The following is a 17,960-nucleotide window of genomic DNA, read 5'->3' as shown; positions in this document are numbered from 1 at the left end:
CAAAATAACAAGTGAAATCTAGCTGTGTAGTAAATATGAACAAGCAGAATAAATGACTAAAACGAGTTATGCATTTACATTAATTATATTAACTAAAAGAAAAAATAAACTATTTGGATCTCCAATAATCAGCCTGGGTCAGTTGATAGCATTCTTGCCTTTGAGTCAGAAGGTCCTGGGTTCAAGCCCCACATGGGGACTTGGAAGTCATATTGTCCAGGCTGACACCAATGCAGTGTTGTGGTGTGTGTGCTGCATTTCTGAAGGTGCCAAGATCCTTGTCTGCCTGTTCACGTGGACATTAAATATCTCATGATACAATTCAAAAACAGAAGATTGTTTCTCTTGGTGCCTTGGCAAACAATCCTCCAAATAAAAATTGCTTATCCACTCCATGACTGTTTGTGGGACACTACTGTTTGCAAATTAACTCCAGTGACACCAATTTACAGTAGCTCCAGTGAAGCACTTTCAATAACGTGATAATTATGCCAAATGCAAATAACTATGCCAAATGCAAGATTATTATTCCTAGATCCCAATCCAATGCCTTCTCTGACATGTGTGGTCACTCACCTGAGAATGGAACCTCTGACAATGTTTTCCCCAGGCTAGAGGGAGAGGGAGTGGAGGCAGAGATGAACGACCTCTCCCACCTCCACCCATTCATAAACAAGACATCTTGCAGGTCTGCTACATCTCCAGACCGCTTTCCTCATCTCTCCAGTATTTGGGCTGTCATGTGTTGCTCCATCTTAACTTTTCCCTCTGACATTCCACGGAAGTGGTGCGGTGCAGTTGCATTGCTTGCTGTAGAGTGGGACCCGTGGGGCTAAGGCTTTAGGAATGAGGATGTCAGAGAGCCATTGTTCCCCTCAGCCTCTCCACCCTCTTTGTTGGTGTCATCATTGTGGAGTCCTGTAGCTCAGTGGTTAGAGCACTCGCTTCGCAAGTGAGAGACCTGAGTTCAATTCCAGGCAGAGGGCGAAACCTTGGGCAAGTTTCCTTACTCCACACAGAGCCTAATAATAATACCTCCAAAAAAAACCAATAATAAATTGGTCATTTTCAATCTACGACTGTTTGTGGGACATTGCTGTGCGCAATTGGCTGCCGCGTTCGCCCACAAACATACAGTCGATTCATTTTACAGTGTGTTCTGTGAAGCGCTTTGGGACGTCCTCCCGACGTGAAAAGCGCTATATCAAATGCAAGGATTATTATTATTATTATTATCATCATTTGCATTCAAATCTCCCTGTGGGGAACAATGCTACTGACATCCTCCTTACAGGTGTCCCTCCTGCTGCTGATTATGCTGAGGTGTAAGTGCTTGGGCTCTTAGAAACAAGGTACAAATCTGAAACTTAAAGCTAAATGATTATCATTAACAATATACCTGGTCAGCCATAGTTTGAAGCTTTCTGATATTTTCCTCTCCCACCGGGGTTACCACTTGAGCTATGATCTCCTTCACTGTTGTCAGCTCTTGTATCTGTGGAACCTCTCCACCTACCTACTGAAAAATTGCTTTAAGATTTAAAAAATTATATTGGATCACAGTCCAGGCCCCTTTACTCAAATATCTTTTGTCTACTGGAATTTTGACCCTATTGAATGGAGCTGACCTAGGAGCACGAGGAACCACCACATGTTGACCAGCTGTGAGTGAACCTTTTGAAAAGATTGGTTCGTAAAGAAGCAGCCCGGCAGCATCTTATTTTCTCTTGACAGCAGATGCTTTCAGCACTTCCTGCAGCACATCAAACAATCCTGAATCACCTCAAGAATCAGTCTGCAGCATTTCACTTTTTCCAATATCACAAGTGTAATAGAATCCCAAAGGTGTTGCTTTCCAAAGCAGTGATCGTGACAATTGAGAAACAGCAGGTTGCCAGGCTAAATGAGTGTCTTGTCCCTCCTGCCAGTTTACTATTATGTGAAATCTTCTTTCCAGAGGATTACAGAAGCTGAATTCACATTACAGCAATCACACTCCTGCATGTTTATATTTAGATCAATTTTCACTGTATGATTTCCTGTTATACAAATGTTCAGCATTATATCTGAAATAGGTAAGAAACAATAAATACGTTCTACTGCAATTTATATTTTGGTTGCTATTGTACTGTACTAACATAATTGCTGCATTAATGTAAGTTCGTAGGCAGGATTCTGTAAATACTACAGAAGAGCCAAGTCCATTTAGCAGCATGAAGCATAAAAATGCTTTAGAGGGATTTCAGTGCTTCAGAGCGAGAGATCAGGGTCATTCATTCCTGTTAAGTCTGTAACCCTGCAAATAGTACTGTCATTTCTTTAGCAACACATATGCATTATCCTGGTGGCAGAGGCAACCCACTTTGGAGGGCAGAGTCTGAATAAAATGTGAGAATTCTCCATATCTGCTTTTTTGATCAGCGGACAGAGCTTGCATATACATACCAAATGGGAAAATCACATTTGCATAACTTAGTTTTATTGGACCATCGATGTATTAAAACAAAGGTTTCGCCTTTTTGCACTTTAAATGCATTGGGAATCTGATTCGTTTACACGAGAAGCAATCATAAAGTCGATATTCACACAAATACAAATTAGGTTGAAACCGTTATTTTTATTGAAATCATTCTTCATCACAATTCGCATAACAAAGGTATCCTGAACTTTCATTTTAAAAACATTATTTGATATATTAACAGTGAGCTGTTCTCAATTTACAAATCATATTTTCCAGGCTGCAAAACAGAGGGATTCTGAATGAATAATTCATATAATATCAAAATGGACGTTTGAGATCAACACTGGTTGATTTCATACATTTTTGATGAAAAACAGATTTTTAAGATAAAATCTTTGCATACACTTTAAGATACCTTAATCCCACGTGGAGTTTAACTGACTGGTCTAGATCATTTCGCCTTCCAATCAATTAGTTTAGCCACTTGTTTTAATTCAGTTTATAATATTTAAGCAGAAGAGAGGAGCTGCAACTTCTGAACACAGCACAGCTTGTAATGCCTGGAACACATGGCAATTCTTACTTTCTCATTCAATAATTGTGCAAGTGACTTGTGTTTGGTGGCATTCATGATCAGTGCACGTTAGACCACTCTGTGGGAAATATTTAATCATTATGAGACAGTAAATTAAGAAATCTTCAGGAGCCAGGCAAATAAAATGAATACAGTAAATCTTAAGAAGACTTTTAAAGCTTCCCTGATATGCTAATGGATAAAGGCACTGCCATAAACTCAGTTGTATAGGGTGCAGTTTAAATTGTTGCTTGTGCTGTTAGCTGATCTTCATTGAGGGAGCAACTGAAGTTGGCACAATTGGCTGCAGTTCCTCTGGGTTAGAGTAGGGGAAAATGAGTCAGGGTTGCTGTTCCTGATCCCTGTCCAGAGGCGAGATAATATAGCAGAACCGTCCCCCACACAAAAAAAGGAATCAACCATAATTAGAGGAGGAAGGAAATTGAAAGAAAGAATGAGGGTCTTCCTGTTCACAAAGACAACTTAATAGCACTGGATTCCTGTTTCCTACCACGCTGAGCCTCAGAGTAGCAGAAAGTCGTGCTTTCACATGGGTAGAAGAGAGAGAATCATCTCTAGGAAGCTGCTGGACATCAAACCACTGGCTACAGAGAAGTATTGGCATAGTTTAGGAAGCTTGCCATCTACACATTTTACATTCTTTTTTGTAGAAATAGTGTATAGGGATCGATCTTACTTTCCAATTATACCGTACTGTTTTGATGCCAAATGTGTAGCACAATGCTGCTGATGGTGTTTGACTTGTGTGGTGGGACCACCTGGAAAAGCTTGTTACACTGTCAATGCTACATGTCGGTAACAGTATAACTTCCCTTGTTCTGCCGCCAATGTTTTTTTTAATAAGCATTTAACATTGGAAAGCTCAGGCCTGGTGCATTGACTAACCCATCCACTAACTTTAGAAACCTTCCTGACAGGTGGAGGCTGATAAGCTGAGCTTTGTGTAGCGTAACAGAGAGAAATAATAGTGAGAGTTTGATGAACAAAATTCTGTTCACAAAATAATATAGACAAAAAGGTGCTGCTGCGCCAGCTAAGAAATAACTCCAATGTTAATATTTTATATAGTTGATAACATGGATAACCTGCTAATGCTCCCACTCTAATTTAGCCCAGCAAATGTTTCTACAAATGCAGAAAAGCACTTACTCAAAAACTTTGGTCACGAAAAATAGATATGTTGTGATGAAATTTGGAAATACAGTTTTCAGACTTGGAAGTTAAGATTTTAGAAAGCTCAGGATCATTTGAATATCAACCTTTACCTTATCACATATCTCTGCTGTGTCTTCAAAAGTTTCAGCAGATTGAAGGTCAAAGTTATAGTATCTGACCTGTAATAGAAACCACAAATTTGTTGCTTATAACTTTTCAGTGAATTAACTACACACAGTATTACAGCACTAATTATTGGTTTTGAGTAAGTCTGGACAGCTGGACAGGATGAATCTATTTCACTTCAAATGCAACTCTTATTCTTCCGTTTCCACCCCAAATCAGGGACGTGATTTATTGGAGGCTGTAAACTGAAGTAACACGATCCAAAGAACTAGTAGTGTCTTATGTGAGGCACAAAAGGATCATGCGATCCTAAATGCAGTTATTCAAAATCTGAATGCTACTTTGAATCGACATTAAAATGTGCGTTCAGTGAAACACACAATATTTTCCTGGGTATGATTTCTGTAATTAGAAATTAATTTTCTAAGCAACTAGCGAAGCAATCCACATACACAGCTATAGAATTAGGGCAGTAGTATAATATACAAGCAGAGTTGAGGATATCAATGTGAAACGTTGGAATGAGAGTTATAGGATGAAACTGTAGTCAATATTTGATTTACTAAATCTTTTGTCTATTTGACAGTGGCAAGACAAACCAGACAAGCATATAAAAAGTTTGGCGTTAAGCACTAAATATCTTCTATTGCTTTTTATGCCTCCAAAATAGCAAACCAAACTCATTCTGCCAAGTATTGCACTCAAGAAAATAAAACTCAATAGGTTATATACAGACGGTTGTACTTAACATCAATTAGAGCGAAAAAAAATCCGAACAGGCCCAATATGCTTTGTAAATAATTATCTGCACAGGATTAATTATAGTTCAAATTTGGAACCAGTTTTAAATGACAGCTGAAATAAAAATTACATTTTCCCTGTTACTGTATTTAGTGCTATTGCAACGGCAATCCTATAATTTTATGAAGTTATAAGATCAATGTATTGACATATGTAGTTTCAATTTATAGCCTTAAGAATTTGCATTTGCAACAGTAAAATAAATAGAGATACAAAATATTGGTTTGTCATTAGTTGGATATTGCTTAAACCCAGGGTTTCCAAACTGGAGCTGGCAGAGCCCTGGGGTCTGTGAGATGGTTTCAGAGGCCATGTGTTTCATTTGTCAAGTGGCGATATGTCCTTCCCCGCTGGTGGATGAAGGCAATGGGTTTTTGAGGAAGTCGGTCCAGAAAGCCAAACTGAAGCGAGCGCAGAGCTTCTCGCAGTACAGGTCTCCAGGCAAAACCATAGCCCTGAGCCCTCTATCTCTGCCCAAAGCTAAGGGAAAAACAAGGGCTCTGTTTCAGCATCAGGCATAGCATCTCAATATTTCATTGCTTTATTTACTTTTTAAAAAAATTCCATTCAGCTCTTATTGCCTGGGCTCTAGGCCGCCAAATATGTTGTCTGTGTGAAAATACTTTGGGGTAAAAGGGAATCATCATCAGTAAAAATATAACTAGTAAAATGTTGAAATGACTTCTTCAATTAAACCTAGGGTTGGTGACTAAAGGAATACTATGGAGTTCAGGCTTTTTGAGGGTTGCGTAGTTAGATAATAGAGAAAAGTACAAATTTGCAGAGAGCAATGATTGTGTATTTGTTTCTTTCTCTCCCCTCCCCACTTCACCTGTCCCTTATAATTTGAGAAGTGTTATAATGAACCAACTCAAGTTCTTACCTAACCTTACAATTGTTAGAGCACTTCTGCATCTGGAAAGTGACTTGCGAGTATCATTGACTGGAATTAAACCACGATATGATGACTTGTGCAGAGATTACCAGGCACACCATCCCATTATGCATGCAGAAGCCAGAGTTTGTGTGATATCTACATTAAAATTGCAAGCATTACTTTTATTTATTTTCTTTAATTCTTTTAAAATGTTGTTGCAATTAAAGTAAGGTACTCAATTTCTCTGGATTTATTGTATGGGTATCCTCAGTCAGGATGCCTAATGTCAAGGGAGGTTCTTGAGCCCAAAATATTTGAGAACCCCTAGCTTAAACCTTTTAGCAACTAAAGATTTCAATAGAAAATTAAAAGAAGCACATTACCTTTGTCCAAGAATGCTGTGAAATTAAGAAATGTCTGAGGTTATGCACAATTCTTTAATTCTACTTTGCAATATTTATCATTAGAAAGTTACACAAACATTACTTAAGAAAACATTGTCCTTTACAAAAAAAAGCCTCTAAGAATATTCATTATTCGGGTTTAAAAAAAGGGATTAAGGAAACAAATAAACTAACTTAAACTAACAACAAATCCCAATCTGTAAAGGTACATTTTCCAGTTGTAGCATTGTATGCAAGGATGCCACATGAAACGGGAATTACTTTATCACTGAGACTGTGTCTCCAATTGTATGATCATATATACTGAGTACATTGGGTGGTAGATCGCCTGAGGCTCTGCTGTGTTTTCAAAGCACAAAAATTCACTCAAGCTAACAGCACATGGTGAAAGAATCGAATTATAACTTAAAAAGACTGCCTTTTATAATCTGCTTATCAAATATTACTCCATATTTACATATAATAAAAATAAAGTGTTGTCCATTGGACAACTGAAGAGCACATTCACTTGACGTGTACACAAAGAACAAGTGCAACAGAAACAGTACTGCCACATAATCCATTGAGAAACACATTGGTTACATCACTGCAGAACATTTGAATTCCCATCACATACACATAAAATAATCCCTTTCTGTAGGTAACAAACCTTGGAAATTTAAAATGGAAAGCACAATTTTTTTCTCAGTTTACAGAGTCCTCAACATAGATATAGTTTCTAATAATAAACTACAACCCTTATGTCAACTGAAGGAAGCATACAGGAACACAAGGATACAAAATGAAGTGCTCTGAGAGCAAACATTTGCATACAAAAGGTTAACAGAACTACTGTTCCAATTGTGACAATCTTCAAGCACTATGATGATATTCCTCACTATAAACAAAGCTCCACATTAAGAAATTACACCAAATGGAGCTGTGCTTCCTCTATTTCTTCTTTATTGGTTCCATGCATCAAAATGGTGAAAAATTACAATTCGGAAACAATTGCCAACATGCAATGTTTTTGTTGTTGTGGCTCAGATTAGATTTTAATCCCCAAGGGCCTTGTTGGTAATGAGGACGCAAAACCTCAAACTGCATAATGATCATCTATTGAAAACATTGACAATGAGCAAAATTGGAATGATGTTTTTACTGGAGCATCACAAAGGTATTATAATGTTTGTGACAATAATGGTCCAATTGGGAATGGCGACTAAGTGTTTAAACATAACATGGAAAAGTTGAAGAATGCAACACCGAGAACAGGAACCATACATTTTATTCGTCAGTGATGGGTGAGATTTTAAATTTAGATATACGATTTGCAACAGGCACCCAATTAACTGGCAGAACTACACATAAATCGTCCTTACAACTTACCACATCATATTCCAATCTGCTATCCATGATATGGTTTAAATTTCTGATTTAATTCTGATAAAGGGTCACATCCCAGACATTACCCCATCTTTCACTTTCCGATTAACCTGCTGTGCGTTTCCTGCACAGTGAGGAATTATTCCACTTTGTTTGGATATTTGGTATGTACCATTCTCCTGTGATACTTGTGCTTGTAAATCTTTAAAACGGCAACATATTTCATGTTCAACATGTATTAAAAAGACCAAAGTTTGGCCTCATAAGAATCTGAACATTATTCTTTCCTTGATTTAATGTTACAAATGTGTAAAATATTTGAAGCAAAATGCAGTGCAGACTTATTTTATAACAACCAGAACAAATAAAAATAAAGCCTTTTTCTAAGCTTTCCCAATATACAACTCCTCAAGTTGAATGCAAATTTCCTAGCAAGAGACTCAGGGTGAGAAGGTGTGACCAGGCAGCTGAGATTCTTCCAATGATTCTGGTGCTTTTCCCAGTCGGTCTAGCAGCAATTTTCAAGGAATAAACAAGTAGGAGAAAATAATTTAGAAGTATGGGGGCGCGGGGGTGGGGTACACGAGGAAACTGGGTAAACGAGACAAGGTAAACACAAAATCTATTTTGCAGATATTGAATATACTGAGCACATATTTGTATTAAAAGAACAAAAGCACAAGAACAATCTGTGCCTGTTGAACAAAGCCTTTCTTCTGCCAGGGGTGTGACACCCACACACACATACACAGACTAAGAACCCTCTCTTAACGTCTCCCCTGTCCAATCCTTTAACTTTTTAAAATATAAAGAAACACAAACTTCAATTTGGAATTAGAGCTCAACCAATAAACTGTCACTTTTTTTTAAAAAAAAGTCCCGTCTATTGTTCATATACATTTCAGATAAGAAGTGTTTTTCCACTTGGTTACAATATTGATAAAAGACTTCAACCAACAATAGTTAAGCTTCATGTTGCACAGTTTAGAGTGTCCAAACTGAGCCACATTCATTTGTAGTGTCTCAGACACCAAACATACCACAGTAAACAGGCAAGTGTGATAACTTCTGATATCGTCTTCATGTGGCTTCTGGGTCAACAGAAACATAATAATGTTACACATGACATTCCATACCATGATTAGTGAAACAGCCCAACCAGAAAAATCAGGCATCCTCCCAAATATGGCTAATGGGATTACCATAAGGCCTTTAAACCATAATGGCTTCCTCTGAAATGTACAGTGTTTGAACTCTGAATAGACTAACATTGGGCATCTTCTGCTGAAAGAGTAAGATCTGGAACACTGCTTTCCTGCACCTGGATTACATTTTACATCAAAGAAAGATGAAGGCTTCAAATTCCATTTGAAGTGGATGTTATTTTAAGACAGAAAATTAGTTAGAAAAACAAAGAGGCTGAAAAGCAGGCCTCTGTTTATCACAGGTCCATTTGAGGTCCTTCAGTTTGAAGATTTGCTGAGTGAACTGGCAGAGCGGCGAAGTTTCCCAGAGACTCTGCTTTTTGTGGCACGTGGCAGTGGTGGGGAGGACTGATCCACTGGGTCAGGTCCCACAGTTATCGACACTTCAGTGCTGAGACTTCTGCTAAGAGAACCTGAAAAAGCATAATCATTTGGTGAATTAAGGTCCATTTCCCCAAAAAATGAACAAATGTGTCAAAGCAATTATTAAAGAAATGCTTGAGTGATAAACATATTTGCCACCATAAAATATGAAATATTAGTATTGCACATCTGGTTTGCTTAAACTGCTTACAGTAATGGCTGAAATAAAATAACGATGTAGAAATTATCTTGTGAAATAATTTAAGCATATCCAACTCAAAGTGCCACCAGTTTATTACAGTAAAACTCGCATAAGTCTGATCTGCATAAATTGTATAATTGTCATACATCTGCCCAAGTCCCGTTCAAGAGTTTATATTCTGTGGAACGTTGATAGAACTCATATTTTGCATAAGTCATGTTAAACGTATGGTCCCAAATGATGCGTCATACGAGGTTTACTGTAATCACTTCCGAATACAATGTGTACATTTTAGCATTAAACATTTTCTTGATAAGTTTGTGTAAGATGTTCACAGGAGAATTGATTTGTTACAGTCTAAGACTTGCAGTATTTTTTGAATTGGTACAGTTTTAATAGAGCGTCTAAAGTTTCTCACCTTTTGATGACGGTTTCTGAGGGAAATTCTACAGAAATGCATTTGGAATAACAGACAGAAGAAATCACAAAACTTTGGAGAAATTCCAAATACTCTTTGGACTGTTTGATTTGAAACAAGATACATGTAGTGATATATGTAGTTTGCTTATTTACAAAACAAAGGGAAATTCCAGATTGCGTTCTTTAAATAAGCTAAAATGTGTTAGAGCCAACAGCAGATTGTAGTCTACTCAAGGTGAAAACATTTAAAAAGGCTTATAGGCAAACATGTCTTTTACCAAGTGTAAAAATTGTGTGAAATGTTATAAAACAACAGGAGAGTGTAAGCTAGCAACATGCCAATCCTTTCAGAATGCACTACAAGAAGCAGCAGCAAAGGTAGCCCCAGGAGAAATAGCAAGAAAGAAAACAATTTCTCTGCAAGAGAGCAGCATAAGGTTGACAATACTTGTGGACAAATTATTGCATGTTTATGGCTTTTTAGTTACACCATCAATAACTGACTAGGGAACACACTCAACCTTGCTAGTCTACTAATGGACTGTTCTTTTATAAAGAAAGAACATGTTTACATTCTATAACTTTCAACTATCTGAGTTGCAATAAAGCTCAAAGTAGAGATTCGGGGCAGTTTTGTGCTGTGAACACAAAATCACCATGAAAGAAGGCAAGGAATCTAAATTTTGTTTTGAATTTTACATAAATACCCGTGACCCATGCCTCCTTTGGAAAACTGAATTCAAACTCAGGTCTTTACAGTTGAGCATTAACAATGTTAGTCAGCTGCATCGCAACAATTCTCAATATGCAATTCTAAAAGGATTTGTTTAAAAAAAGGTAAAATTTACAATGCAATCAATCCCTCATCTCCATTCTATCCACTCATATACTCAGTAAATCTGCCAGCAATGCTGGTGGGAGTATGTTTACCCTTAATTTACCATTGACATACATGACTGGATTGGACAAATGAATGCATGCAGGCTGTTTGACCTAGAGTGGTTTCACAGTTGAGTTCAAACCTGTTCCCACCAAAGCTTCACAGGTGCATGGCTCCCAGAAAGACACATTACTATTTAACCAGAATTTTGTTTGGTGGCTTTCATTGAGTTGCTAACCACATCCAAATCACACTGGGACTAAAGATGGATTTGAAAGGTGCAAGAAGACTGTGAAGCTTTAAAGGAAGCTACACCCTGCTCACCTCTGACAACTTCAAAATTTGTCAAGGATAATATATTACCTAGTGGTCGAATTTAGTAGGAGCCCTGCTTGTTAGTCTGCAGAGGAAATCTCTTGGACTTGGTGTTAGTCTATCCTTTAGGTAGTAGTGGAGCTGTGTCTAACCTCTGCAAGATTATAACTGAGGCAACAACATGATAACTGTTGTTATCATATAAGTTTCACACTCTGGTGTGAAACTACCCCAGATAGTATAATCACCTGAATCTTGTCCCTTCTATGTACCGATGACCATTATTTGCATGAACACACAGGAAATGTGTGGCTTGTATATTGCCAATTCAATTCCATGTACAATTCATTTCTGATTGAGGAAGTCCTGCAAATGTCTTTGTGTTATGGCACAAAAATGAACGTTTTCTGAGAATTTTGTTCAAACAATCCTCACAAAATTGCGTATTGCCTTTCAGCATTTGACTACCATCAACTGTGACCATTACTGCTGTTAACATGTCAATCCCTTCGGTTCACCTGTTCATTAGTCACAAGTTTCTTTCAACGTACTCCAGAAAACCCCTCCATACATCCTCAATCCATCTGCTTCCCACGACTTATTTTTAATACCAAAGATTGTTTTTCCCTCCGATTGTTTTCATATGTAAATTTTACTTGCTCATCTTTCATTACAGAAATTAGAGTGTCCCATGGTTTCAAAGAATGCAGATCCACTGCTGTCCTGACAGAACATCTGTCTGACATCAAGTCCTGGATGAGAGCTAACTCACTACAGTTGAATGTCAACAAGACCAACCTGATTGGCTCCCGTCAATGCCTCCGCACCTCAGGCACTCGCAGCATTAGCATTCAAGGATGCACACTCCACCTCACTGAGCCAGTCTGGAAACTTGGCGCCTTGTTTGACCCCAACTATTCTTTCTACCCCACATCTGTGCCATGACCTGCTGTGTTTTCCTCCACCTCCACAACATTGCCCAGCTCCGCAACTGTCTCACACTGCAGGCCGCTGAGACCCTCATACACGCTTTCATAACATCCAGGGTCGACTACGCAAACTCCATTTATTGGCCTCCCCAATTCCTCCTTCCATAGGCTGCTGAACATCCAAACTCTGCATCCCATGTCCTCTCCCTCACCAGGTTGTGCGATCCTATCACACCCATCCTTGCCAGACTCCACTAGCTTTCCATCACACAAAGGATACAGTTCAAGATCCTGGTCCTCACATTCAAATTCTCCATGACATTGCTCCCTCCTAGCACTGCGGCCTCCTAGGCCCCTCCCAACCTGCCCACTCCCTCCGCTCAGTGGGCTCTGGCCTGCTTCACATCCTCTGCCTTGCCCGCCCCACCATTGGCGGGCGGGCCTTCAGCCACACTGCCCCCACCCTCTGGAACTCCATCCCGCAGTCCCTCCGTCTCGCCCCACCTCCCTTGCCAACTTCAAGACCTTCTCAAGACCCTTCTCTTCAACCATGCCTTCGGTCACCCTCCTTTCCTGCCTGCCCTCCACCCTCACTGATCCCAACCCCCAGCTCTGGTCTGAAATACTGATTGTTCAGCGCCTTGGGACATCCTCCCAACGTGAAAGGCGCTATACAAATGTAATTTTGTTGCTGTTCAAAGCCTTTTCATGCAACTAGTAAAGCCCTCTTCAATCATTAAGCTTCTCAGCAATTGTAACAGGAACATATTCAGTTTTTTGCAGTCAAACATCCATTCTTTAAAACAACTTCTACAATTTGAGAAATACATTTTAGTGAATGGACTGGCAAATCTTTATAATATAATAGTTTTGGTTTACAGTACAGGCAATGGAATGGGTTAGAAAATCAAACGCTGAAATATTTAAATATAAATTTACAGAAGTGAAGGTGGAAGAGGGGAAAAGTAGTATCCAGAACCATTTTCACAAATGTGAAAATTTCAGGACTAAGGATTTTTTCCTTTCATTACAAAATTACTGTAATTCCAACATCACCTTTCATCCCTGGATTAGATTAGGATGACATTTCACATAATTAAAACTAATTAGATTAAATAATTGTTTTGAGTGACTGCATTGCAGAAAAAATAGCATTTGGTTTTCTGATCCTTTATCATGCAAAATTACCATTTATAACCCAATAATCAAAATTGGCCAATGTCATTAGTAAGTTGCTTTACAAAGAGAGAATTTGCATTTTGCAGAGTGGAGTTCTCTGGCTGAATGGTTAGAGCACTCGCCTCACAAGCAAGAGACCTTAGTTCGATTCCTGGGCATGGCAAAATGTTGGGCAAGTTTCCTTTCTCCACACACCTTTGTTTACTAGTAGTAAGTAGGAACCCGATTATTAGTCAATTGGCGAATCGCTTTTCCAGGGTAATAATCCCTTAATAATAATTTGACTGCTTGTGGGACACTGCTGTGCGCAATTGGCTGCCATGTTTCGTCCACAAAAATATACAGTGAATTCACTTTAGAGTACTTTCTGTGAAGCGCTTTGAGACATCTTGAAGATGTGATAAGGTGCTATATCAAATGCAAGGAATAATATGTATAAAAAGCTCCTGGCCCACTAGGAAATGTTGATGCCATGGGGAGATGCAGCAAGTTACGTAAACGAGATTGTGACTTAAGAGTTTTTTTAAATAAAGTGCTCCACTGTTACTCGTCTTCAATTTGATCATCCCTGAACATACTAACTACAGGTAGTACTACAGCATTTGTACAGGAAGCCACTACAGCACTTGTTTAAAATGGTAGACTTTCAGCTCACAATCTCAATCGCCATTCCAGTGGAGTATTAAGGGAGTGCTGCATTGCCAGAAGTGACGTCCTTTGGATAAAATAAGAAACAAATCTGCCTGTTAAGCAACTCATGATACTGTTCAAAAATGGAAGGAAGCTTCTTCCGGTTTCCTTGCCTTCGATTAAGATCACGATAAGTAAGTCACTTCACACTGTTCATCGAAATTGTTGTGCACATCTACAAAAACAATCACTACTGTTGACTGTAATCACTTATGAAGCACTTGGGAGAAATTTTGACATATGGACAATATTAACTGTAAGTATCATATTAAATGTGAACTGTATGTTTACAGAGTTAATGACTCTCCCTTTTCTAGTAGCAGTGTAAGCTATGACTAACCAGGCACTGAAATGGGGCCCACAATTATGTCGGCATGTCAGAAGTTAATAACAACATTTTAAGAATGGAGCAGTGGAAGTGGCTCATGTGGAATCTAAATACCAGGATGGACTGTTTGGTCAGAAAGGCCTATTTCTGAGCACGTAATTCAATGCAAATCAAGGGACACTATTTTGTCATGTTGCTTATTCTTCATAAAATAACTGCTTCAGGACATTGCTGTGCATAATTGACTGTCACGTTTTCCCCACAAAATATACAATCCACTTTACAACACATTCTGTGAAGTGCTTTGAGATGTCTCAACGGTGTGATATGGCGCTATATCAAATGCAAGGATTATTATTTGTATTGTTATTAAAAGGAAAGTTAGTTAATAAAGCATTTTCTCATGTCATTTGTCACAGCTTATCCACCTGTGATCTCCATTACACAATCAAGAATAGTGTTTTCCTACCAGGACAAGAGAATCAGGCTGGAATTTCTAAGTGGATGAATGCCAAAGGCATCTGAAGATTAAACAAGAAACCTGCAGTATCCTGTGAATAACAGATCACGTGTCTCTTGCTCTCACAGCCTTCCTCTCCCCCACTCCAAGCACACTTTTGCATTTGGGTCTGGGCATGCAGATGCTTGGATATCTGAGCAGAAACCCCCTTGTGGGATGCATATGGAGTTTATATATCCAGAGCCTGTGTAAATGCGAAACCAAAAATCTGGGTTGAGTCTAAACTGCAGAACACTAGTAGTCATAATTTAATATACACCAAAAAGATGATAATAAACTGAAATGGCACAGTTGTCATTCAAAAATGGTTGTTCAAAACTTTAATGGCTGTTTGCTATTTAAGCCTTCCCATTGAAAGTAGAAAGGTTAACTGTTTCCCATCCAGGAGTGCAATGGGTAGAAGGAAAATTGAGTGGATTCATACTTCTGACAGTCTGATCGACTTAGCAATTGAAAATAAACTTTTTAAAAAGTTTTTTTGATGTGGTATTTTAGAAGGATTTATCCCCCCTCCATGCATTTCAGTTGTAATGATTACCACTTTGACCATATTAAAAAGAACTCAAAGAATGTCGATAGGAAACTCTTAAGGTTGGTAAAAATTCAAACGCGATGATGCATTCAGGTTAAAGGAAAGGATTATTTTATGCACACTATTTGGGAATCGTCTGGAGTAGCTTATAATTCGGTAGTCTATTTTAAGTCAGTGGAGTGGAGGTAAAAGGAGAATTTATTGCTGTGCTTTTCTTGTATTGTTTAAAAATTATTGAAAGATTGCAGAGTTTAGATTACAAAACAATCACACTGCATATTGTAAGAAACTGTACATTTCATAGAAACAGAATTTGACATCATTTAAACGTTGGAATGTATTCTAAATAATTTTCTTCGGATTTCAAAAGGGGAAAATATGCTTAACAGCATGTCTAATCCTGATTATTACTTAGTGGAATAAGAAGAATTTAGGAAATCTTGGTACTGAAGATGACTGTGATCTCAACTGCTAAACTTGCAGTCATTAAATTTTGTTCCAACAATATCACTGAAGCACGTAGGTGCAGGCAGTCAATATAATACACGGAGCAGGCCTTATTTAATAAATCAGACTATATTTACTGTGACCATCTGCTGATAGGTACTGTACCACATACTTGCAATTTTGTGCAACTGGTGCAATTTTATTTAAAGTGTTTTTGAGGTAAAAGCAAACTGCACTTGTGAATTTTGGAAATCGCAGTTCTTGGTCCACAGAATCCCAAATCAGATGATCAGCAGGTGCTGCAGCGACATGCAAGTGCCTCCATTATCCAGCTGTCTACCATTCTGCAGAAAGCATTTTAATTGAAATTCATAGATACTTATTCATCAAGGTTGTGTCCCATTGTAAAAATTTGTTTTCTTTGTTCAAAATGTATTTCTCCATTTGGAGGTTCAATTAACAAGGGCAACAAAAGACAATCCCCACTACAATTTAACATCTTCATAAAACAATGGAATAAAATAAACAACTGCGCTGAAGTACATCTTATAACACAGACTTTATGCTACTAATTTTGTTCTAGCGGCAACTAATATTGCAAATGGCTGTTTTTTATTGTTCCGGATCTGTTCAAGATTCAATTGATCTGCTGGTGCCTATTCATACAGGAGATTTTAGTCAATAAGGAAAAGTTGCCGAGTCAGAGGTAGTAGGCCCTGCTACGCAAGCCTACTCGATGAAGATGTTGTGCACACATCAATAGGCATTAGAATGTCTTAATGATCTCTGTTGGCAGAAGTAACAGAATAACAAAACTGGAGCAATGTCACTTTAATTTCATGCAAATCTCAAGCTTCTGCTAGTTATTTGACTGGCAAAGAAAATTACAGAATGTTCCTATGACATTTGCAAACATCTCAACTTTGTTTAATACTTATATGGCTCTGGACCCAGGGTATAAAAACAATTTAAACATTCTAGGCCCTAGAATCTAAGGGAATCAAAAGAAAATTTCAGCTGTGCTCAAATGCTCAGACTTGTCCGTTGGTGCATTCTGAATTAAGTATGAAGTACGAAAAAAGTGAAAAGCTCTCACTTGCACTGATCCACATCTGCAATTTAGCTTGACACTGAAGCTTTTCCTACATTTGTATCCGCTATGCTCAACATTCACTTCTCAATTCAGTGGTAAACGTGCAACAGCTTTGGCTGTCTGTCTGCTGTTATTGGCCTGTTAGGTCCTGTAGCCGATGGCAGATGGTCCGAAGAACACAATCTCACCAGGCAAGCATGAGCAACTTTCCTGCAAGATCCTTCACAACAAAGAGACTGATTGCATTTATAAGTCTGTGGTACAAACAGGCAGGCATATGTAGCGCAGACACACCTAGTTAGTTTTAAGCACCCACAACATTCCATTAGCCTTTATACAAGCACATTCCATCAGTCAAACTTTCCTTCTGGCTACTCGTGCCATGCAATCAACCCTGAAACACTCTGTGATCCAAATCTGATTGACTGTTAGGGCAACAGCTGCAGAATAGAGGAGAGATAACCGCAAACTGATAAATGCTTCCTTTCATAAAATATCATAATTCTACCCACAATCTGTCTCACACAAACTAATTGCTTGGTCCCTTTGTTACACTAAAGTTATGTTAGAATGGGGGGGGGGGGGGGGCAGAAAAAACATTGTTTATTCATCTCATCTAATCTAAATCTGAACAATTATTGAAAGCAAACACATATACTGCTATTCAATGAGTGTTAATACAAACTCCAAAAGTTTAAGGAGCATAGCTGATTTGTGAATAATCAATATGTAGTACTATGAAACTAAATGATCAAACAGTGGTACTGTGAAACTGACATTTGTTCCAACTGTAGGTATAGAAGATGTTTTATAACACTGGAAATGGGTCCTGAAAAAATTATTTTTCATAGTACAACTATATAAATGACATTCAGTCCTGTTGCTGGCACAGATGATGGGTCTCTATGCCAATAATTACAGAAGCTGTTATTTTTATTCCCCTATCTCTTCGAGCGTTAAGGAGATTGTCACAAGTAAATAACAAAATATCGCATTTGATATTGTGCCTAATCGCACTGTCAAAACATCTCAAAGTGCTTCAAAGGATTTATTGTAAAGTATCCTAGCTATGT

At 38.3% G+C, this 17,960-nt stretch overlaps 1 protein-coding gene across 1 annotated transcript in view; it reads right to left on the bottom strand.

The window, feature by feature from the left end:
* Nucleotides 1-2,597: 2,597 nt before the first annotated feature.
* Nucleotides 2,598-17,960, bottom strand: part of ralgapa2 (Ral GTPase activating protein catalytic subunit alpha 2) — a 193,705-nt gene continuing 178,342 nt past the window's right edge. Inside the window, exon 41 of the mRNA XM_042333340.1 lies at nucleotides 2,598-9,402. Coding sequence (XP_042189274.1) covers nucleotides 9,248-9,402 — 155 coding nt within the window. The 3' untranslated portion in view covers nucleotides 2,598-9,247. The remainder of the gene's footprint in view (nucleotides 9,403-17,960) is intronic.

The sequence above is a fragment of the Callorhinchus milii genome, unplaced genomic scaffold (genome assembly GCF_018977255.1).
Source record: "Callorhinchus milii isolate IMCB2004 unplaced genomic scaffold, IMCB_Cmil_1.0 Scaffold3, whole genome shotgun sequence".
NCBI classification, from domain to species: Eukaryota; Metazoa; Chordata; class Chondrichthyes; order Chimaeriformes; family Callorhinchidae; genus Callorhinchus; species Callorhinchus milii.
The sequence above is the reverse complement of the archived record's forward strand: the minus strand, read 5'-3'. Positions and strand labels throughout refer to the sequence as shown.